At 21.2% G+C, this 25,068-nt stretch overlaps 10 protein-coding genes across 10 annotated transcripts; 4 read left to right on the forward strand and 6 right to left on the reverse strand.

Moving 5' to 3' along the window:
• Positions 1–948: 948 nt before the first annotated feature.
• On the reverse strand, positions 949–2,205 carry PBANKA_0813200 (zinc finger protein, putative; the record flags this gene model as incomplete). Its single annotated transcript, XM_034564292.1, has 1 exon — positions 949–2,205. One exon carries the CDS (start codon positions 2,203–2,205, stop codon positions 949–951), a length of 1,257 nt encoding a protein of 418 aa, XP_034421103.1.
• A 1,252-nt stretch (positions 2,206–3,457) lies between these two features.
• Positions 3,458–4,825, reverse strand: PBANKA_0813300 (conserved protein, unknown function; the record flags this gene model as incomplete). Its single annotated transcript, XM_034564293.1, has 1 exon — positions 3,458–4,825. The coding sequence occupies one exon, from the start codon at positions 4,823–4,825 to the stop codon at positions 3,458–3,460; it is 1,368 nt and encodes a 455-aa protein (XP_034421104.1).
• Positions 4,826–5,716: 891 nt separating this feature from the next.
• Positions 5,717–7,201, reverse strand: PBANKA_0813400 (alkaline phosphatase, putative; the record flags this gene model as incomplete). Its single annotated transcript, XM_034564294.1, has 2 exons — positions 5,717–6,352; positions 6,476–7,201. The coding sequence occupies 2 exons, from the start codon at positions 7,199–7,201 to the stop codon at positions 5,717–5,719; spliced, it is 1,362 nt and encodes a 453-aa protein (XP_034421105.1).
• Positions 7,202–8,379: 1,178 nt separating this feature from the next.
• On the forward strand, positions 8,380–10,287 carry PBANKA_0813500 (SAP domain-containing protein, putative; the record flags this gene model as incomplete). Its single annotated transcript, XM_034564295.1, has 8 exons — positions 8,380–8,457; positions 8,723–8,816; positions 8,935–9,216; positions 9,457–9,513; positions 9,655–9,703; positions 9,851–9,923; positions 10,066–10,128; positions 10,240–10,287. The coding sequence occupies 8 exons, from the start codon at positions 8,380–8,382 to the stop codon at positions 10,285–10,287; spliced, it is 744 nt and encodes a 247-aa protein (XP_034421106.1).
• Positions 10,288–11,109: 822 nt separating this feature from the next.
• Positions 11,110–14,260, forward strand: PBANKA_0813600 (conserved Plasmodium protein, unknown function; the record flags this gene model as incomplete). Its single annotated transcript, XM_034564296.1, has 2 exons — positions 11,110–12,852; positions 12,968–14,260. The coding sequence occupies 2 exons, from the start codon at positions 11,110–11,112 to the stop codon at positions 14,258–14,260; spliced, it is 3,036 nt and encodes a 1,011-aa protein (XP_034421107.1).
• A 618-nt stretch (positions 14,261–14,878) lies between these two features.
• PBANKA_0813700 (conserved Plasmodium protein, unknown function) lies at positions 14,879–15,139 on the forward strand (the record flags this gene model as incomplete). Its single annotated transcript, XM_034564298.1, has 1 exon — positions 14,879–15,139. One exon carries the CDS (start codon positions 14,879–14,881, stop codon positions 15,137–15,139), a length of 261 nt encoding a protein of 86 aa, XP_034421108.1.
• Positions 15,140–15,344: 205 nt separating this feature from the next.
• On the reverse strand, positions 15,345–17,069 carry PBANKA_0813800 (tRNA (adenine(58)-N(1))-methyltransferase non-catalytic subunit TRM6, putative; the record flags this gene model as incomplete). The annotated part of the gene is made up of 1 exon (XM_034564299.1): positions 15,345–17,069. One exon carries the CDS (start codon positions 17,067–17,069, stop codon positions 15,345–15,347), a length of 1,725 nt encoding a protein of 574 aa, XP_034421109.1.
• Positions 17,070–18,818: 1,749 nt separating this feature from the next.
• On the forward strand, positions 18,819–19,932 carry PBANKA_0813900 (26S proteasome regulatory subunit RPN8, putative; the record flags this gene model as incomplete). Its single annotated transcript, XM_034564300.1, has 2 exons — positions 18,819–19,338; positions 19,493–19,932. The coding sequence occupies 2 exons, from the start codon at positions 18,819–18,821 to the stop codon at positions 19,930–19,932; spliced, it is 960 nt and encodes a 319-aa protein (XP_034421110.1).
• A 925-nt stretch (positions 19,933–20,857) lies between these two features.
• Positions 20,858–21,815, reverse strand: PBANKA_0814000 (conserved protein, unknown function; the record flags this gene model as incomplete). The annotated part of the gene is made up of 5 exons (XM_034564301.1): positions 20,858–21,036; positions 21,136–21,213; positions 21,310–21,360; positions 21,464–21,526; positions 21,749–21,815. 5 exons carry the CDS (start codon positions 21,813–21,815, stop codon positions 20,858–20,860), a joined length of 438 nt encoding a protein of 145 aa, XP_034421111.1.
• Positions 21,816–22,564: 749 nt separating this feature from the next.
• On the reverse strand, positions 22,565–24,895 carry PBANKA_0814100 (heptatricopeptide repeat-containing protein, putative; the record flags this gene model as incomplete). The annotated part of the gene is made up of 1 exon (XM_034564302.1): positions 22,565–24,895. The coding sequence occupies one exon, from the start codon at positions 24,893–24,895 to the stop codon at positions 22,565–22,567; it is 2,331 nt and encodes a 776-aa protein (XP_034421112.1).
• Between the last annotated feature and the right edge of the window lie 173 nt (positions 24,896–25,068).

Below are 25,068 nucleotides of genomic sequence, written 5' to 3' on the forward strand. Positions count from 1 at the left end.
CCTTTTTTTTTATGTTTGTAATTACACATCATGTGTGCATACCCTCAAAAAAAGGAAAGACGTTTAAAATATAGATAACACAATAATAAGAACAATAAATGGCAAAAAGGATAATAATAGTAAGAATATTAAAAAATGTAAGGCGATCAATCAAAACATATAAAGCTGGGTGTAAAAAAAATAAAAATATGCTTAAAAATAATATTGAAAAAAATTGTGCATATGCACACCCTCAAACTCAAAAGAATAGCTAGCCATAAACAAAGAAAAATATATAATATACAACCAAATTAAATTTAAGAATATAAATATTTTACATATTTAATATAACTTTTTTCATACTAATATGATTATATATATGTATATATATTATACATGTTTTTATCTATATGATATATTGGGTATAAATATATTGAATGTGATGATTTTAAAATTTGGTAAATTATTGTGTATATGCATGAGCACACAAATACACATTATGAGTAACTTTTATTTATGTCATTAATTTTAAGAACAAAAAAAAAAAAAATAATAAATGATAAAACAAAATATTACATAATGAAAAAATAAAATGGTAAAGTGTAATAAAACAATACAACATAATTAAGAAAACGAAATAATATTGTACATAATTAAAAAATTATGCTAAAAAATTAATTTAAATTAATGTAATCTCAAACTTTTAAAATGTTACAACGAATAAAATTATTTAAATCCAAATATGTAAAATATATATAACCTCATATTATTTATGCACATATAAAACACACTGTATAAGGCTCATTCTCGATTTACATTGGTCAAACCATTTTTTATTATATATTCCTGAGGCAAATAAAAAATGGTTTATTTAAATTTCTTTTATTAGCTAGCATCTCCACATATATATAGCATATGCATATTTATCACTCCTTTTGTTCTCCTTATTAATTCATCCCCATTTTATGTTTAATTTTTGGCCGACAAAACAACTTCCCTTTTTTCATTTGATTGTATGAAACTGGCTTGTTGTTTGTAAAACATTGATAGTTGTTCTTTTGGTTTTGTAAAATCATCAAAATGATAATTTGCATAACTATAGAGAAATTTAATTTTTTTATTGATGTATTTAAAAAGTTTTTGATCTTGAAAAATCATAATAATTTCTGAAGCATTATTTCCTTTATTGTATAATTGATCTTTTTTTTTATTTATTTTTCCAATTTCTTTTTTAAATATTTTTTTTGTTTTATATAAACACCTAAGAACCAAATCTTTTAAATCTAATATTTTTGTCACATCAGTTATAACATTATATAAAATATTTTTTTCTCTTGCAATTTCATTATTTTCAAGTATTCTTTGAAATAAGTTATTAATCGTGTTTAATACGTTTGATTCTGGTATATTAGATCGGTTTAATGAACTCGCTAATTCTAATAGTAAATAACAAAACTCTTTATTATATATAGACTTATTATATATTCGTAATAAATAACAATAAGAATATATTATTTCAACAATTATGAAAATAACATTTTTATTTACATTTTTGTTACAACATATATGTTCAGGTATTTCCATTTTTTTTATAACACAATTAAGCCACCATGGGTCAAATGTTCCTAAATATAAGTTCATATCATTATTTTTTAAAAATGATAAAAATTGTTTTTTTTCAGTTTGATTTAAATCTTCTAGCGTTAATTTGTCTTTTAATGCTAAATCAGTAAGCACTTTATATCGCTTATTGCTTATGCACCACTTTTTTGAATATCCACTAGTCTTATCAGTTTCACTATCATCAGTTCCACTATGCTCCATATTTTCATATTCATTTTCATTACTAGCTCTTTGACTTTTTTCCTTGCCATTTTTTATTTTTTCATCTTTAAATTTGGTAGATCCATTCCCTAAAATAGCTTCTTCAACTGTATTTAGATTATTTTCATCATCAATATGCTCATTATCATTATTTTTATCACATGAAAAATTTTCTTCAATATTTTCATCATAAAATTTTTTCAATTTAAATTTAAATTCTTTTATATCATGTTCTCTAACTATATTATTTTTTATTTTTTCATTGACTTGATTTTCTAAAAAATTAGTAACACATTTATTATTATGCCCTTTGTAACATTCAAGACTACAATAAACTATTTCACAAGATGGGCAAACATATTGAAATGTTTTTTTTTTACATACTTCACATGTTTTTTTCATGGTTTTAAGTTTTTCATTTAAATTATGTTTATATGTTATTTTGTATATTTGAATATATCTATACACGCATGTATTTCTATCTAATTTGTGTATATTATCAAATTACTACTTCATGGGGTTGTGCAAAATAGTAACAAATAAAATATTACATTTTTTATTCATTTTTTTATTTAATTTGGGTTATGTTGCAAAAAAAAATATACATTGAATAAAAAAAAAGGGGAAATATACCATCCCTTGAAAAAATATAATAGACTATGATAATTTGGGATTAATACTCTATAAACTAAGTGTTGTCCTCTTTAATAGTATATACAATCTACCTATACAAACATATATACATGTGTTTATTATTTAGTTCTTTATTTTAATTAATATACTACCCTAATCGTATTTTCATTTGCTAATATAAATTGAAAACCTATTTTGTATTTGAAAAAAATATGTAGAAATTTATCAAGTTTGTTTCTTTATAATCGCCATATAAAAAAAGAGAAAAATGAAAAAATATATAATAAAAAATAAAAGCGAAATAATAGACTCTAACAATATAAATAATTACATATATAATCTTAAATTATTTTTGTAATATAACATGAATAATATTTGTCGTGGATTTTTTTTTTGAGGGGTAAAACAACAAATTAAGCATACAAATAAAATAATATTGCCATCCATATATACCTAATATGTTCCTATTTTTTTTTATAATAATGAGTGTCATATCATTTTTTGAAAATAATATCCTTTTATTTTCCGTTGCAATTTGCAAAATTATTAATTCATTCATAAATATTATAAAATATATAAGCATATTATATAAAAAAATACAGCATGGATAAATACAAATTAATAATGTTTATGAACGCTATAAATATAATAGAAAATATAATTTTTTTATAAAAATATTAAATTATTAATTTACTGTTTCCTTATTTTTTTTATAACTTAATACATGTTTTTTTAACACAATTAAAATGAATATTTGTTAATTTTGTGCAATTATATGAATGAAGGTGGAGTTATGAAAAAAAAAGTCTAACTTAAGAGAGGCTATAAATAATAGTTGCTTATGAAATTTCACATTTTATCCCAATATATAAATATCTTTAGGGAATATGTGCAACAAAAACTCGAGAATAATAACTATCTAATTTGCAAAGGGAGGAAAAGTTAAAAAAAAAATTATTTTACAAATTTATGAGCCACAAAAAAGCATATTGCACACACTAGTGAAAAAGGATTAAAAAATCTATGTGAAATAATTTAAGATTATATTATATCTGTTCTTGGATGCTTTCCCTATATCAATGTCACTATCATATATATTTTCCTTCATATCGAATATATTTTGTTTAAGTTTTTTAATCCTTGGGAAAATGATAGATAATATCGACATTGCAAAAATCATAAAAAGCGCAAACATGTTTTGCCTGTTAAATACAAATTTGGGGGTATACGAAAAAAACATGATTGGCTCAATTTGAAATATATTGGTATTGTTTAAAAACCTTAATAAAAAAATATTCCAAAAATAAGCAAAACACGATACAATTAAATATGATGAGGTGAAGGAAAAGACAAAATTTTGAGCTTTTTTTGCTGGGAATATATTACTTATCATTAAAAAAAAAATAAGAAATGATATAAATAATATGATAGTTAAGCATATTATTTTTACTAAGAAATCATTTTGTATATATCTTATAAATATTATTATAATTTTGGGGGGACATAAAAAATTATATATCACATTTCCAATTAATATCGATTCTGCATAAACAATAATTATCCATCCAATAGGTTCTTTTTTAATTCGGGTACTTTCGAAAAGATAAAAAATGTCTTTACAAGGGCTCATTGATATAGAATAAAAATAAAATGTCAATATTAGACAAACAATACAACTTAAAATCGCTGGTAAAAATATTAATGATATTTTTAATATGACAAAAAAAATGAACAATGTAGAAATCTTAAGTATATATTCTTTAGCTACATATTTTCCTTTAATATACCCATTAAATAATATCTTAATACAAAACCAATACATATAAGATATTAAAAAAATCAAAAATATGTTATTGTATATATGTGGTATATATGTTCCTTTGTAAATTATTTCCCCATATTTAATATCATTCCTAATATTAAAATATAAATTTATATTGTTTATATCTTCAGTTAGACTATTTATAAAATATGGATTAGGCATACCTTTAATTAAATTATCATTATTTGAAATGTTATTATTTTTTAAAAAAAATGATTTTTTATTCAACTGTTTCCATTCTGTTACTACTACATTTGAAATATTTGTTTCATCGTTATTTCTAGTTTTATACCCATTCCACTGCGAAATATCATTTATCTTTTCTTTTGTTATTCCATTTAATGCTGACAAGGCTAAATAGATATTTATATTTCTCAACCCTTGGTATAAATATTTCGTGTCTATATTTAACTCATTTACTTTAGCGTGATTATTTTCTGAGAAATTAAAAAAATTAAAATTATTATTAAAAAATAAATGTTCTGCACACGAAAATAGGCTAATCCTGAGAATTAAAATGATTATGGAAATAATCAATTTTTTACTTTGAAATAAATCAATAATCATTTTGTTTTTTTTTTTCATAAAGTTATCAATATTTGACAAAAAAGCACAAACTAAAATAACGTATAAAAAAAATTCCCAACAAATACAACAAAATATTAACAAATTAGGAAAAGAGCAAAATGCACATCATAAATATACATATATTCCCTTATTCTTGTATACAATATAATAAACTTTTAATGTCTAATTGGATAAAGTATAATAAAAAATTGTTCGCTTTATAAATTATAAAATGAAAAAAAAAAAATTAATATAGGCACATGCACATTGAAATGAAAAATAAAATTCCGAAAATAATTAAATTAATAATTTAATTTATATATCACTTTTTTAATATGCATATATACCACAATCCCCATTTATTATATTTTACTTATTATGCTTATTTTCCGATATACTACACACTTCTATATATGCTTCTTTATTTATGAATACAACTTTAACTTATGATATATTTTTTTTTAAATATATCGATATATTCACTTAGATTTATGCATATTTTCGTTAAATGGGAAGGGAGAAGTACTATTGTTAAGTTCATATTATTGTAATAGCTATATATAAAATATATAGCCACATTATGATTTTTATCAAAATTTTAAGTTTCGTATAATTGCATTGCCACTAATAAATGCTTAAAACAAAATTAAATAATAACAACATCATTTGTTACATTTTCTTAAAAAAAATAATTAGCAAATGACTAACATTTGCTTATATATTAGCATGAAGAATGTATATTTTATTTTTTATATACCTATGTGTATATGATGAGAAGCATAGTAAACACACAGTTGTAAAAGCATTTTAACAATATATACCAATATAGTATATATGTGTATATATAAATTAAATGATAAAAAAAAATTAAATAGCTTAAAATTTTTTAATTTATTTATTTTTTTTTTGCACGGCATCTTCCTTATTACTATTATGTATCTCTTTTGCACCTTTTTTATGGATAATAATTTTTAAAATAATGAAAAAAATTTGAAGGCACCATAATATATATAATATATAAGCAATAAAAATCATAAATACTTTTGATTTGCTTTTACATGATAAACATGCAAAATCATCATTTATTAAATGAATATCTTTTGTTTTGACATATATATCTTTTTGATTATTAAAAGATTGATTAGCTGATATAACTTCTTCGCCATTTGAACTATTTATAGAAATTTTAAGATTTATTTTATTTTTATCTGGATAAGTAATATTAATTTCACCATAATTACTAAATCCGTATATTTTGTCGAATATAAAAGGTGTTTTTTTATTTAATAAATATGAAATATAATAAGCAAAATAATTAATAATAGGGCTAAATATATTTTCCTGATTTACATTGCTACTTGTTACCTCAATGATATCTTCCTCATTTCCAATTATACTACCATAATGTACATCACCACTTAAAAATACTAATCCTTTTGGTTTTGTTTTTTTTATTAATGCCTTTAGTCTCTTTAAGGCTGCAGGCATCAACCCCCAATTTTCGTTTATTATAAAATTGGCGAAAACCTAAAAACGTAATCAAAATAAAATAGTGATATAAAGATAAGATTGAATATAAGTGATATAAATGGATAGTAAATAAGGAAATACAATTGTGGAATATATGAAGGATTAAAAGTCGTAATGTACCTGTATAGATGATATAACGATGTGAGCACGAGCTTTAGAATTAGTAAATTCTTTTTCCAACCATTTCCATTGTTCATTTCCTAGTATATCATTGTTACTATTACAATAAAATCCAAATAATGATGCATGCACACGAGATAATAAGGATAGAGCCAAACTAATAAAATGATCATTATGTGATTCAATGGAATAATATGGATAAGGATCTTTATTATATCTTGTATCTAAAATAATAATTTTAACTTGATTATTTTCATCATTTGGATCTATATATAATTTAGAAAAATATGCTCCATTTCTTTTGTATCTTATATCATTTTTATCGACACCTAAATAATCTAAATACATAGTTTTACTTTCTTTTTTATATTTATATAAACGGTCTCCATTATTACAATTATAATCATGATCATCATAAATTCCATCAATCGTGAATTTTTTTTTTATATTTATATAATATTTATCTTTTTTAATATATTCATATGCTTCTTTTAGACATTTAAGTTCTCTACATTCTGAATAAAAATAATCTCCTATCCATAACATCAATTGTGGTTTTTTTTTTTCAATGGATTTTATTAAATTGGTGTTGGGTTTCTTTTTATGATTGTTACAACTTAAAAAAACAAACTTGTCTAATCGTTCGTTAATTATTTGATCTGCCTGGGAACTCACATATGTTGCACACACACACAAAAAAAAAATTATATTCATAAACTTTTTCATCATTAATTTAAAATGTATTAAAAAAAAAAGAAATACATATATAAGTATATTTGTATATATGTGTGCTACAAATAATAAATACGTGCACACGAAAATACACACATGCATATATTATATAATAATCTCATAATAAATCAAATAATCTTATATAATTAATTCCAAAGGAGGAAAAAAAAAAGAATGAGAATTAAAATAAAATAAAAATGGGAATATGTTACATCATTTTAAAGCTAGTGTTGATTCCTAATAAATTCATGTTACATGCAGATATATATTCATCAACATTATATGAACCATGCCTAATAAACATAAATAAATATAGATATATACATGCATATAAATTCTTAAACTAATACTTTTTTCTTTTGTTTCTACATAAAAATTTATACTATATAAACTTCAATATATAAGACTATCATATGAAGGGAAAAAAAATAATATTTACAAACTGGATAAAAATCATAATTTTCATAACCTTTGAAATATTTGATTAAATCCAAATTTCCTGATCTAAATCAAAAAAAAATAAATAACATTTTATGGTATTTTAAAGATTCAAAATTGTGTATATGTTTGTAAAATATACCATTCTTTATATTCATAACAATTTTTTATATCACTAATAAAATTTGAAATGCCTTTATAATATGTATATACTATATATTTAATTTGTATCGCAACGGGACAAATATATTGAGTAATATATTTTTCACAAAAAATATATATAAAATAAACACTTTAAAAAAAATATATTACATTTTCAAACCAACGTTATTTTTTGGTTTTTCGTTTTAAAATGATATATTTCGATAATTCGAAATAAAAAAAAAACCCATATAAAAATATTTGTATATAATTGATACTCATTCTTTTTGATACCACAAAATAAATTATATATTAATATGGAAAATATATATGTATAATTTCATAATCATATCTTAAATTAATAAATGTAATTAAATGATTTTTACAACATAGTAATACATTTTTTGTCAAGTTTCTAATATTTATATATTGCAATAAATAAAAAATTAATTAAATATTTTAATGTATAAAATGTTATACTGAAAGATTAATCTGAAAAAAATAAAAATAATTAAAAAAGGTAAAAAGTATTACAATACTATAAATATACAAATAAACAGTAACAAATAAAATAAAATAAAATAAAAGTAAAGATGAATTATCAAAATTTGAAATGTTCAGAATTAAAGGATTTGTTAGCTAAAAAAGGGCTACCGTCTCATGGAAAAAAGGTATGTAATTGCTCATACATATTTATCTATACATTTTAAAATAAGAAAAATGCGTCTATTCAATAAACTTCATACATACATATATAGCTTTTGCACATATACAAATATAGATTTATGTTCCTTCCTATATCCATATTTTCATAATACTATATCCACATATATATATAATTTGGCTAACTAATCATATAGCATTGTGTGGATTTGAAATATTTTTTTTATCAATCTTCTCATTTTTTTTTTTTCACTATTTTTATATTATACTTAGAATGAATTGTTAGAAAGACTATTAAAACATGAAAAAGAGGGAGGGAATGGTTCTAATTCGAACGTGATAGATGATAATGTCGATTCTAAGGACAGTAATACATATATTAAATTAAATGAAAAAAAAAACTAATATTATAAAACATACATAGATTATATCGAATACGTTTCTCATAAATAGATAACATAATTTTGAAATTATAATTTTTTTAGGTGGAAAAAATAAAAAAAGTATTTCAGTAAACACAAAAGATGAGTATAACAAGGGTGGATTAAATAAAATGACAAATTATTTTAAAAATATATTAGGTTCTAATAATACATCTAATGATGGCTCAAAATATTATGAAAATAACAATTCAAAAAATAATATGAATGGAAATGAAAATAAAAGTAATACTGATGAAGAGAAAAAAGTAATACCCCAAATAACTTTTTCAGAATCAAAATTATCAACTCAAAATACATTACAAAAAAATATAATTTCTCGAACAGGTATATCTAAAAATAATATATATGCATTTGAATATATATAATATATTTGTTTATCTTTTTTATTCAAAGATTATTTTTTATTTATACATATTAATAAAATATATGATATAAATTTTTATGTCTACATTTATGTGTATTTTTAAATATCTATTGTTTTTTCTCATTAAATTATGCCCCAATTTATTTATGCACAGTTATCTGTATATTGAATTTATATATTTTGTTTTTTTATTTTTGAAGAGGATAATCTTCATTTAACTGAAGAAAAGAAACGAGAGATAAGAAGAAAACGATTTGGTAAATTTCATAAATCCTCTTTAAATTTTTTTGAAATGATTATTGTTTGAAAGCTACTGAAATTCAAAAAATATCCTTTTTCATTCTATTTATATTACCATGCATTTATTGTCTTATGGTCTATTTATTTTATTTTTATAGGAACTGATTCTGTTTCCACACCAGCAGCTCTTGAGTCCAGAGCGAAAAGGTAAGCAAAAATGGAAATGAAAATGAAAATAGTTAATACCTGGAAATGTGTTCATATAAAACTATAATTGTAGAGGCGATACTTTTTATTTTCACCATTTCTTATTATCCACAACTTTTATATTGTACGTTATTTTCCATTTTTCAGATTTTGCATTGTTACTAAACAAATGGAAGAAGAAAATAAGAAAAAAAGAGCAGAAAGATTTGGATTGAATGTGGTTAGTAGATGATTATTCATATATGCATACTTTTTTTTTCTTATTCAATATATTTATTTAATTTAGACTATTATCATTTTGTAGATTTATTTAAAAAAAATAAAAATAATAATTGTGAATTGTATTATTTTCTTTGTATTAGGCCAATTTGAACGATATTGAAATGAAAAAAAAAAGAGCCGAGAGATTTGGTGTCATAAATGATGTAATGAAAATAATAAAATAAGCAGATAAATATTATGTGCATGCATTTGGCCACATGTTCATATATATATGCACGCTCATATAATTGTGAACTTTCTTTTTTGTTTTTCAGCATGAAAAGTTAAAGGCACGTGCCCTTAGATTTGGCATAACACAATAAACGTCATTAAAACTGATAATAATACAATATTACCCAAAATGAATAGGAGAAACAATACCTGAAGGATAAAATAAAACTTCTATTTTTAATTATATATGGATATATTCCATCATTCCTTCGATTTTGTTTTTATATTTATTTTATCTTTTATATATGCAATTTTTCATGTTATAATTTTTATTTATATTATTGTTTTCTGTAGAAATAATATATTTATTTCTATACATGTTTTATCATTAAAAAAACATATTTCGTGACAAATATTTTTAATACTAAATAAATATACTAAGATATACATAGATTTTTCAATCATTTTATGCAATCTATAGAGAAAAAAAATTTTTTATGTATTTTTTTACAAAAATTGAAATCCATTTTTTATATAAAAATATATTTTTTTTACTGTATTTGAAATAAAAAAAAAGACATTTATATTATTCAAATTTTTCAAACATTTAAAAAACTAATAGTAGAAATAATATGGGACTATGCAAAATACACATAAATTTTCATTGGTCTATGTAATTAAATAATAAATTGTGAATGTAAAATAAGGAGGAAAATAATAAAGAAATATTCATATTCATTTTTGCTCTCTTTTCAATGGGAAAAAGGAAATGAGAAATAATGCATGACAAAAACCTAAATATGCCATTATTCTATATTCATTAATTTATTTGTATTTCCTTGCCTGTTTATTTCTTTCAATTTTTTTTTAATAAAATAGACAAAGATATAACTTTGTGTGAATAATTTTATATATGCTATACTTATTTCCGGGTTTCTATCTTTCTCTTTTTATTATTCGCCTTTTTTTATACCATGTCAACTATTAGGTGGATGCACAGAAAAGAGAAAAAAACAGGAAACAAAATAATAACATTAAATGAAATAAAAGAAAGATATTTAGCTGATTGTACTAACCAAAAACCCCCAAAAAAAAAAAAATTTATTACATTCTATGAAAAAAGAGGAAACAAAATTGTAAAAATTCAAAATGATATTTATGAAGATGATACAAATGCCTATTCTGATGATAAAAAAAATATAATAAAAAAGGGAAATTATAATGTAGAAACTGATAATATAAATATTAACAAAAATACATTCTTTTTAGAAATCCATAAAAAAAATCATCAAAACTTGAGCGAAGATCGCTTTGGTAATTTACACGATAATGAGAAAAAATACACAAACAAAAAAATTCATGAAATAGATAAAAATATTGGAATAATAAAAAATGATCGTGTAAATATAAATCTAGACATTAATATTCAATGGGATAAAACAGAGGAGGAGACTTTTGAAAATGAAACGAACACAAATAATTATGATATAAAAATAATAAAAAATGACAAAATAAAATACGATCAAAATAATAATAAAAAATTCCAAGATAAACGAGTTCTATTTGGCAGTTATATTAGATCAGATAATAAATCTTATTCGAAAAAAAACGAATATAATAAATACTTTGAAGAAAAGGGTATCAAAAAATATTATGAGCCAACTTATAAAGACAAGGAAATTTTAATACCTACCAAAGATGAATATAATAATGACGATGCAAAAAATAACAGGGAAAACTATGTTAAATATATACCATATAGTAACAGTTATTCATATAATATCCAAAATGAAAAAAAAAAAAAAAAACTTCAATTTGGAAACATAGAGAAAATAGAAGACAAAAATAAAATTCCTGATCAGAGGAAAAATCGAAATAAAAATAATACATATATTAAATATGACTCAAATATATATAAAGATATAAAGTATGAGCAATATAAACCTGAAAATAATATAAATTCCAATGATTATATTATTCAAAATGAAATCAGACGGGCTCGTCAATGTAGTCCTGAAATTTATAAAAAATATATATATACTAATAAAAAACAAAATAAAATTAAAAATGCTATTATATCCTTAATTTTTTTAAATAATATTTTTTTGAAAAAAATGAACAAATATTTTTATTTTTTTATTAAACAATTATTAAACCATAATATTAACAAACCAATATATAAGAAATATACAAAACTAGAGAATGTCCAAAAAATACCATCATCAAATAATCACAACTCTGTTCTTGTTAAAAAAAACAATAGTCAGAAATTAGAAACTTTAAAACCCCAAATGTTTATACAATCTAACCAACGATTTTCAACCAATATATTAGATCAAGGATTTATAGAAAAGAGGGAAGAATTAGACGAGCAAAAAATAAGTGGTAATAACAATCACAAAATAAATGACAATAACAATCAGATTGATCAGGCCTATGTCCATCAAAATACATATAATGTTCTACAAAATGAAAAACTATGCTCATTAAAAAAAAAAAAAAATTGCAAAAAAAATGAAGACGTATCGATACTTAAAATAAAAACATTAAATAGCACTTTAATTGATAACTTTAGTGAAATCAATATAAATGATAAAAGTAGGAAAGAAAATAATTTGAAATTTTTTTGTATCTTATTATCTCTTTTTTTAAAGAAATACACATATAGACAATTATTAATTCCATTTTTCCTAATGGGTTTCATATCCCCAAAACAGGTAAGTATTATTATTCTCAATTATAGAATCTTATAATATTTCAACAAGTATATATAATGCATATTTATCCAAACTAGTTTCATATGTATGCCGATTCTTTTTTGATTTATTTCAGAAAGAAAAAAGAGCATTAAGAAAATTCTTAAATTCAAGAGTTTATTTCTTAAAATTGGTGGATAAAATTTTAAAGAATCATGAAAAAAAGATGATGAAAATATTTTTTCAAAAATTAATCGAAAAAAATAAATCAATTGAAAGTTATTCAAATAAAGAAACAAACAAAAATGACAAAATGAAAAAAAATATAGACAAACAAACAAGTTTTGACGAAGAAAAAAAAGAGGATAAACTAAAAAATAATTTTTATTCAATCGAAGAAATAAATGGTAAATCCAAATTAAAAGAAAATCAAAAAAAAAAAAAAAACGAAGGTATTAATAGTAATAACGATCGAAAGAAAGAAACAACTCCAAGTGCATGCTTTGGGAAACCTAAAATATACAGAACTGATGATTATGCGATATTTTATAATAAAAAAATTTTTAATGAAAAAAATAAAACAAATAAAGAATGCTTATTAAGATCTAAATCAGATACATTGGTAGACTTTTTAAAAAGATCAAAAATGTATAAATTTTCAAATAGTTTAATGATTGAAAATATTGCCGAAAGTATAAATAGTTCTAGTAATAACAGTCCTTCAAATTTTGACCAATTTTTTACTGCAACATATAAACTAAGCACTAATAATATAGAAAGAAACAACTATAAAAGTCAATTGAACTTTTCTTGTTATAAAAATATGATGGATTATTCTACTATGTTTAGTAGTTATACACATAAAAATAAAAATGATGATAGTGATCAGGAAATAAAAAATAACCATATTAATATGGATAGTGATTTTTTTTACATTAATAATCAAAAAAATGAGAAAAACACAAAACCATATAAAATATATAAGAAGAATAATAAAATTGAAAAAAACAATAACATCTCTCTTATGCCGATTTATGATTATGAGTTTCATAGTAGTAAAAAAATTGAACTAATTGATGAAAAAAATATTAATAAAAATTTTGTGAAAATAAGTGAAAATGGATACACCTCAAAAAACATGAATTTAAATGATAAAGAATGTATAGAATTTTTTAAAAATATTAAAAAGAAACTTAAAATAAATTACAGAGAAATTTTACATACTAATACAAAAAAAATACCAGGCTTAGATATAAGTGAATTAAATAGCACAATTGATATTTCAAAAAATAATCAACAATCATATAAACCGGGGGAAAAAAAAAAAAAAAATAATATTCGTAACGATTCCTTTTTAAATAATCTAAGCTTTTTAACAGAATCAGATATGGCTTTAATAAATAATTTTTCTCAAAATATTACAAAATAATGTAGAAATTATAAATTTTCTTTTATTCGTCGTCTCTTTGAATAAGTTGTGATAATACTGGATGTGCACTATTTTAATTTGCTTTCATTTTTTGTTTCTTTTTCTTTTTTGATAATTTCCGTGAAAAAACATTATTTAATTTGTTTCCTATCATTTTATATATTTTTTATTTTTAATTAATTTTTTACGTATCACTGATTTATTTTTACTTTTAAATCATTTTCTGCTAACAACCTTTTATTGTGTTTTTTTATCCTTATAATATTCCTTTTTTTTTGTAACAAACTTTTAGTGGCATTATAATTAAAAGGAACCGAACAATAATGCGGAATATTTCCACTTAAAAAAAATTATCACATATGCAAGTGTATATACAAACATATAGTATAAGCTATACATTATTGTTCTTATTTATTTTCCACGCTCAGATCAATAAGTCATATTCTATCACCTCTCTAGTATTTTCCATAAAAAGGTTTGTCGATTTGTTCATTTTATATATTTCAAAAACACAATAATTTTAAAAGTCCATTGCAAACACAATTTTTTTCAACAAAAAAGCAATTCAAACTTTTTTGAGATTTTAAACAATTTGTAAGTTTTCTGAACGGACATAAAATGATAAACCAATCAATATTAGTGAGAACAACTCAAACATATTTTTATTTAAATAATGTTAATAAATTATTTGTCTTTAAAAATTTTGGAACGGTTAAAATTCCAGAAAGCTTAAAACCTTTTTACGAGAAAAAAAAAGAAGAATTGGAATTAAAAAAAAAAAAACTAGAAGAAAGGAAAAAAAAAATGGATAAAGTGCAAATATCAAAGGAAAGAAAAAATAAATTCAAATCGTCGAAGGGGCAACATAACATATATTAATAGTGTTCATTTTTTAGAACATTTTACATGCATATTATAATTTTTTTTAAAGCAAAAATTATGTATATAAATTATTAAAAAAAACAAAATTCCAAAATATATAATAGACAAAATTCAAATGTAAATATATACCATTTTATGTGTGCAAATTTATATAAGTAATTATCCTGTATTATACAATAATTTTTTTTTTTCCAAATAAATATTACCAACTTTCCACTTTCAAAGCAGTTAGCAAAAAACCATCGCCTAACTTGGCATTTTTTATAGTTGGGTGAGTTCGTCTTTTAATAACTTGATGCTCTCTTAAAATAAATTCATTTAATTTAATATTTATATATGATTTGGAATTTATTAATAATTGCATAAATAAGTTTGATATATTTAGATCATCTGTATGTATAATTATTTTATTATCATTATTTAAATATTTTAAAGAAATGGATATTAATGTTTTTGCTAATAAATTTATATCTGTATTTGTATTATAAATAAATTCACTTGATATAATTATAACAAAAGATTCAGCTTTTCTCATATTTATATCATCTATAATATTTTTTTTCATTTTATTTATTTCTATCCATGTATTATTTTTTTCCTTTATTTCGTTGTCAATTATTTTTTTTTTTATATGATCATTAGTATTATAATGTATTTTTTTCACTGTTTCATTTATACTGATGTCATTATTATATGTTTGTTCTACTTTTCTTTTTTGTGAATTTTCCATTATATTATTTTTAATTGCATCATCTCTGACTTGTATTTTTTCTTGATGTTTATTATTGTCAACATTTTTATGAGCATCCTTATCTTCCTTCTTCAGTTCGCTACTTAATGTTGTTATAATAAGTTCATGTGCCTTTTCTTTAGGTTCAACAATATCTGTTTCTACACAATAAAATTTGTTTATTGTAACATCTTTGTCTGGTTGATTCATGGGTTCATTTCCTTCTATCACATTTGGGAAAACAATATTTAAATTTTCATCAAAATAAATATTATTATTTGATCTCGTTTCATTTGGAATATCTAATATTTTCACTTTTACAATACTTGTATTTTTTTTGATTCCAAAACTAGGTATAATAGATCCACATGTATTTTTATATACTAGTGATAATATATTTACATTATAGTCATAAATAATATTTATAACACTAGTTAACAAACCATGCGAATCATCATAAATTATTATATTATGTTTATCAAATGGAATAATACCAATATCAGTTTCTGCTTTTACTTCTACTCCTGCTTCTGCTTCTATGCTAGTTCCAGCGTTTTTACATAAAGCTGTATTCATATAGTTATCATTATTTTTACTATTTCCATTATTATTATGAACAAGCATATGATTATTCTCGTCCTTTATAAGAATACTTCGATTCAAATGAAAAAGCAAGTTTGCCAAATAATCAACACGGATATATGAAATTTTTTCAGGAAAATATTTATAATAAAAATTGGCTAGATTAAATATATTACATTCATATACTGTAAATTGGCATAAATGTCTTTTTAATTTTTTTTGTATATATTTAAACTGTGATATTACTGTTTTTTCATTATATGTGGTTGAATTATCTACAAGTTTTTGGACGATTTCATATGGATTTTCATAGTTCATTTCTTTTATTTCTGCAATATTTTGTTCTGTTAATTTTTGGGAATTATTATTATGATATATATCTTTATTTGTTCCTATAATGTCTTCATCATAATCTATCTCAAGTTTGTGTTTTTGTTTTTTTATTCTTACCCATTTATTATTTATAAAAGAAAATGTTGATCCATATTTTTTATTTACAAGAAATAATAAATTTATATAATTTTTTTTTATTCTTATTTTCATATCCGCAACTTTATGCAACCTACATTTTAGTTCATCGTCAATCAAAACAAAATCATGTTTTTTTATCTTCATTTTTTTCAATTAGTTATAATTAGAAATATGACAAATATTTTTATACAAGTTAATCAAATTATACTTGTTTGCATTTCAAAAAAAATGGATCACCTTTTACAATTTCAAGGAAAATACAATATAAAATTCATGAGTGATGTTTCACTATATAATATATGAAATTTCACCTTTATTCACAAATAAACAAATTGAGTTATTTGCTTCCGAGAATGCGAATATATTAATTTGAATAACAATTTGTATTTTTTATTTTTTCCCGTTTTTTTTTTTTTTTTTAATTTTCACTTTATTTCGACATTCTGTATAATATACGTAGCAACAGAGTGCCTATGCAAGTTGTTCTGATTCGTGGTTGCTTTGTATTTTTCCTTTTAATATAAAAATGACATAATAAAAAATAAACTAAGTTTATTTTTTTCAATCAAAAGAAATAAATGTAGAAAAAGAGAGCAACATGAAATCGTATTTTTAACAAAATTGCAATATCTCTATAATTCAAACTATTTTGGTCGATATACATATTATTGGCTAGCTTTATAACCAAATATGCCACTTTTTTCCAATTATATATGGATATATATACAAAATAAAGCTAAATAGAAATGTCCCTATATATTGGGGAAAAACATAAAATAGTGATTTATATATCGACTATAGATTTATGATTATTCAAATCATTTTAAACTATAAAAATATATTATATATTTTCCATATAGTATTTCCAGTAACAATTAAAAATTTGGAAAAAAAAAAAAAAATATATTATAAAAATTATAACAAATTGATAGAGGAATTTATCAGCATCGTGTATATTCGCTTATATGCATATGTATATTTATTAAGAATTCGATAATTTAAAAAAAAAAATTTCTAACAAATATATCAGTTCTTATATAATAAACATTTAAAATTATATTTTTTCACAAATGTGTTAATTATATTATAATTTTATAAAAGCAACCCAATCTTAAATGTACTATAAAAATAACATGAACTAAAATTTTATTAGTATATATAGGTGGAATATTTTTTTTTTGTGTAATATACTTTGGTATATTGCTTATATATGCTTTTTTATTTTTATTTATTTTTTTTATTATACTATCTTCATAAGAGAAAAATCTATTAGCTTTTTGATTTTTCTTAGCATTTTAATCTAATTTTTTTTTAATATTTCCCTTGTGAATATATCTTATTTCTATTTTAAGAATTTTTTCAACTTCATTATTTTTTTGTACATAAATGTGAAAATAATACATATAGTATACGTTCGAATTATATATTATTATTTTTTTTTACGATTAACCTGATATCGTATTTACTATTTTGTAAAGGGAATGTGAGGAACACATTTTGATCAATCTTATTATTTTTTTCTTTTCCTTCCCTTTTATGTACCCTTATTATAATTTTATTAAAATAATATACTTATAACGAATTAAAGACCGTTAAATAAAACCTATACACGGACAATATAAACGTATGCATATATATATGTACAAAGATAGTTGAATATATATATACATGAATAATCCAGGAAACGAATATAGTACTGATAAAACAGAACGAGTGTTACAAAATAGTGTAAATAAGCAGGAAACAAATAAAAAAAAAAAATATATATATTTTTTGTAGCAAGTCAATTTCGCACACATTTAGTAACACGAGATTGGTTAATTAGTACATAAAAATTTTATTAAAATAAAAAAGTAAAAATTTATGAACAGTTCATAAAAATATATAATAAAAATGGAAAATGATATATTTGAGAAAAATATAAATGTGCTTGAAAGGATATATTTAAGCAAACATGTCGTAGTACATCCTATAGTATTATTATCAGTAGTAGACCATTACAATCGTATTGCAAGTAATACAAAAAAAAGAGTTTTAGGTACAATTTTAGGAGAAAAAATTGATGGTGTTGTGCATATAACAAATAGCTATGCATTACCATTTGATGAAGATATTAAAGATATAAATATATTTTTTATAGATGATAATTATAATGAAAATTTGTTTAATATGATAAGAAAAATTAATACACGTGAAAAAATTCTTGGATGGTATACTACTGGATCTAATATAAAACCCAACGATATATTTATTAACGAAATATTTTATAAATATCATCATGCTCCTATATTTTTACTTGTCAATGTGCACACAAATCAAACTATTTTCCCAGTAAATGCGTATGTAGCTATAGAAAAGGCTATTTCGAATAATAAATTTAGAAAGACATTTATTCATATACCAGTTAGAATAGGTAAGAAAAATCGCTATAAAAGTTTACATGTTGGCAATTTTATTTCACAAGTTTGTAAAAAAAAAAAATTATTACGATTATCATTACCATTATTATACCTTTTCCTCACATATTTTCTACACTGATTTTCATTTCCATTCCAACCCCATTTTAGGTGCATTTGAAGCAGAAGATGTTGGTGTTGAATTTTTGCTAAAGGAATTAAAAAGCGTATCAACCTCAACCCTAGCAACAAAAGTTGGTGATAAATTATCGTCACTAAAAACATTAATATCTAAATTATATGAAATTTCTGAATATTTAAATGATATATTACAAGGGAATATAGAAATGAATATAAAAATATTATACAATTTACAAAATGTTTTTAGTTTATTACCTGACACTGATAATCCAGAACTTGTCGAAGCCTTTATGGTTAAGAACAATGATATTATGTTAAACATATTTATAGGTAGCATTACACGATCTGTTATAGCTCTTCACAATCTTATTAATAATAAAATAGAAAATAAAATAAATACAGAAAAAAAACAACTTTTAGAGGATCAAAATATTAAAGAAAAAGAAAAAGAAAAAACCAAGGAAAAATAATTAACAATGATACAATTCTCGGATTTTAAATAAAGTAAAATTTAAAAATCAAAAACTTGCACCGAAATGGAAACATATTAAAGTTATCAAAAATGTGCTGGTATTATCGTAGTATATTTTAATGCAGATTTATTTAGAAAAAATTAAAAAAAAAAATATAAATAATGTTGAGACAATAGGATACAACCATATTTATTTATAAAATCCGAATTATTTATATCACGTAAAAAATATAATAAATCTTGGTTTTGTTAAAATGGAATATCAAACATCCAAATATATGAGATCATATAGTTTGACATGGCCAGCTTTATGTGCCACCATATTATAAACGAATTAAATCGTATATATAATATGCTTATTATATGTGCATACTTATATACACATTTTTATTGCCTTTATGTTACCAAATTGTTTAAAAAATTTGTCGTTTTTTAAAAGACGAATTAAAAATTTTGTTTTCATAAAGAAGCAAAAGGAAATATATATATTAAATAAAGTGAAATGCATATGTGTGATTTTCTATATATATATATTTTTTTTTTAATTTATAATATTTAATCATTTTGAAAACTATAAAAACAATAAATAAGTTTAGTATAGAGCATTTCATGATTGTATATGAAACAATAAGTATTTAGGAAAAAAAATATATAAACATTAATAGAAAAATAAATATGTAAGAAAAAAAATAAACTCGATAAATATAGAAATTTAAAAATCTTAAATACAATAATTTTCCATACCAAAAAATAAAGCAAACAATACTGTTAGTGCATAATATCTCTCATGCGCATATATATATGCATAAATATTTTGTGTATATTTTTAAAGAAATTCAAATTTGTCTTTCTGTTTTTATCAAATATGTAATGTAAGTTTATTATATAATTGTTACGAAAAAAAAGGATATATATAATTATACTTATTCTGTGTTGTTTGTTTGGAGGGTTTTCATAACTTCTTTTGACCTTTTATGCATATCTTCAATTAATTTACTAATTTCTGCATTGTCATATAAACCTAAATTATTTCCATACTGATTTTTTATTTCCATTTTTTCTTCCAAATCATATTTCCTTCTATTTCCAATCATCGCAAATCCTAAATTGTGTAAAAAAAAATATAATAGTATGCATATTGTATTTAGAGCTATACAGTTTGTTGTAAATTATCAAAAATTAAAATTCATATTAAAATAACCTGATAATGGTAATGCTTCCGATCTAAAGTCGACACTTTTTACAATTTTGTGTTGAGGTATAACTGCATTTTCGTCGTCTAAAAAAGAGCAGAAAAGGTTATTCGGTATTTCGACTTTTACTTATTTTTTTATGGCAATTTTTTTTTTTTTATTTAAATTATGTGGACATTTACCTGGATGTAAAAACTTGTTTGGTGGCTTAATGAAGTCCTTATAGACATTTTCTACACAAAAAGGGACAAAAAAAAAAAATAATAATATAAAATATCTCAATTAATTTTATATTTGATTATATGCAATATGTGTGATTGAATATATATTTCTTACTATTTTGTAACATGTCCTTTATTCTTTTATTAAGTTTTGTGATGTTTTGTTTTTCTATCGTTTCTGTATTCCCAATAAAAAAAAAATGAAAAAAAATAAATTTTAATTGTGTATAGAAGATTACACAATAGAACATATAAGCTAGTAATATGTACATGCATATACTTTCAATTTAGTGAAAATAAAATAAAATTATTATAGCATGAAATATATTTCAATGTTATTTTATATTATATGCATTTACTAAAATATATTATTCATTATTTTTTTTTTTTTTATATCTACCATGAACATGAACTCTTTTGACCGTTCTGAATCTTCTCTTAACTTTAGATCGCAATCCTTTTGCCATTTTTCAAAAATAATTGTTTTGTTATAATTAAGTTGTATTATTTTATTTATACCGTTGTAGTATAATTATTGTTATAATGAGAATATATTTTTTTAATAAATTGCTAATATTGCATATTTTATAGTGATTTTTTAAAATAACGAATGGTACTATTTTTTTTAAACAAATTTTAAATTAACTTTTTAAATATGAAACTCAGTTTAATTTATACAATCAAAAAAAGGAAAAAAAAAATATATAAACAATATATATATAAACAAAATATATATATAATAAAATATATATATAACAAAATATATATGCATACCTATGTTTTAAACAATTTAATAGGGCACGCTGTAAAAACTATATACATATAAGAAAATTTTTACAACGATTTTCATTAAAAAATAAAAGTAAAACTATTAAATAAGTGCTACTATATATTATACGTGTTATAACATGCTTATACATTCCCCTTTCTTTCCAAATATACTAATTATTATTTTTAAAATAAATTTAATTCCAATATGGCTAAATAAAGCGTGTTGGTGAGGTATAAAAAAAAGTATGAATAAAAAAACAAATATATCACTTAAAATGGGGATAAATATATATTTTGAATAAATTTTAAAAGGCAAAAACGAAAAGCTACGCAACGATTTATATACATATACTTATCACATATTTATGCATATACTTAGCATATATACGTAGTGATAACACCACGTGTTTAGTTTGTTTACAAAATAATTAATGTGACATATAGATTACCATATCCATTTTTTTTTTCGAACATGAATATCTTTTGAAGCTTTGTAGTAAAAGTTTTGATAAGTTGGTGAATCCAGGGTAAAATTTGGAGATATCATTTGTATATGGTTTTCTAAAGTTTTGAAATTTAAATTTAATCTTTTTGAACTTGATAAGAGTTTGAATAAATCAAAAATTTGGATATTTTGAAAATTATTTTTGTGTGCAATTTCTACAATTTTATATATAATATTATCATTTTTATATGATATTTTTGCACATGAATTTATATATTTAATTGCAAGTTGAGGTGATAAATAATTTTGATTTATATCAAGTCTCGAAATAAGAATATTATCAACAATTGTAAATAATTTATTATGAATATAATATATTTTGCTATATGCATAAATTATATTAACTAAATCAGTATGTCCTAATGTATATATTTTATTATTATTAATAAATAGTTCTGCTAATATATTATAGACATCTTTTTTCATATATAAATTTCTGCTAAAGCTTAATAAATAATTCATTAAATCTATGGATGTACAATTTCTAAAAAGATATATATAATTTGAATTGACATTAAAATGACTGTGATGTATTTTTGACAATAATATATTTATATTACAATTTATTTTTGTCAAAGAAATTAAACACTGGGATAAATATGTGTAATCCATATAAGTATACATATTTTGTAAAAATAATAATATCTCATTATTTAATTCATCAATATGCATATTAAACTTGCTATACGAATATAAAATATAAGTTACATTTTTTGTCATATTCATTATTATTTCATTTTGTTCATTATTGTTTATTAAAAAATATAATGATGGAAATTTACTATTTTTGTCCTTGTCTATGTTTACATTATCTTCTTTTTTATCTCCATCCAAATTTGTGTTACAATTCATATTTATTTTGTAACTTTCAAACACTTTTTTTCTCATAATATCTTCATTATAGTATTTTATATTTTTCACTAAAGTTGGATATAAATAAAGAAAAAAATTTTCATGATATATTTTACACTTAGCATAAGAATATATTAATTTTATTAAATTATGAAAATTCACATTTTTTTTTATATCATTATTTATAAGGTAATTTCCTACATTCAATAATAATTTACTATAATTTTTATGAAAAATTTTATCTTGTTTAATAGTTTCTCTTAATTTATCATATCTGACATTATCATCAATTTGTTCATAAATTATTTCTTTAGTCTTTTTTGAAGCCAATATAATTCCAAAGCATTCCAAAATATCACATAATTCTATGTTCGAAAAACATGTATAATAATTTGATATAATTTGAATAATTTCTTGTAAAGGCATACTTTCAAATTCAATCATATTTCTTTTATATAATATTGAATAAGAATAAAAAGTGTTACTAATAGTTAAGGGAGTACATGTACCTAATACAATATTTTCTTTTAACTTGTTCATAATATTTGATAACATTTTATTGTCTTTATAAAAAGAATTTACTAATATTCGAAGTACTATTGATAATAATTCTGAGTCTGTTATTTTATATATATCATCATTCAAATTATGTTTTATTAAATTATTTATACATACTAGTTTATTTAATGTGTGTAATAATAAAAATATTATTCTCATATCTTTTTCATTTTTTATAAAATATACCATTCTTCTATTTAATCCATTTTCTATATTTTCATTCATAATATTTTTTTTTTTTTTTGATATTTTTATAAGTCTATATAAAACATTTAAAAATTTAACTCCATCTTTACTACATTCTTTTTCTATATTATTCTCTTTACCATTTTTTATATCATCAATAGACTTATATCTTTCTTCTTTTTTTTTCTTTTCTAATTTAGTTTTTATTATATTCTTTAGTGCTCTATTTTTATTTTTTCGTAAGGTCGAGGGTTGTTGAAATATATTTCCATTATGTTCATATTTTACATTATCTATATAATGACTGTTACTCTTTTTTGATGCTCTTTTTCTACCTTTTGAATCTAATATATATAAATTTTTTATAGAACTTATATTAATATTTTTTTTGAGAGAGATTTTTTCCCATATTTTTATATTTGTTCCTTCACAAATATAATTATATTTTCGAAAAATAAAACACGGTGGACACTGTTTTTTTGTTTTATCAATTCTTTCTTGGCCAATTGCTTCATTTTTATTATAGTTACTATGTGTTATGCTTCTATATTTATTGTAATGAAAAACATATTTGCTTTTTTTTTTTATATCTCCATTTATTCGAGTCAAATTTCGTATATAATTTATTGGGGGGTGCCAAAATTTTGGTGACTCGTTAAGGTAAATATGAAACATTTTCCTAAATCGTTACATAGAACATAAAGTCAGCAAATGTGTTTACTTTCACCAAAACATAACAAATAAAAGAAAAAGAAAAGAAAGGCTGTGAAACAAATAATATGATGTACCATGCATGGTATATGCATAAAAAAACGGAAGGTAAATAATATTTACATTTTAAAAATAAT

Source organism: Plasmodium berghei (assembly GCF_900002375.2).
Source record: "Plasmodium berghei ANKA genome assembly, chromosome: 8".
Taxonomy (NCBI): domain Eukaryota; phylum Apicomplexa; class Aconoidasida; order Haemosporida; family Plasmodiidae; genus Plasmodium; species Plasmodium berghei.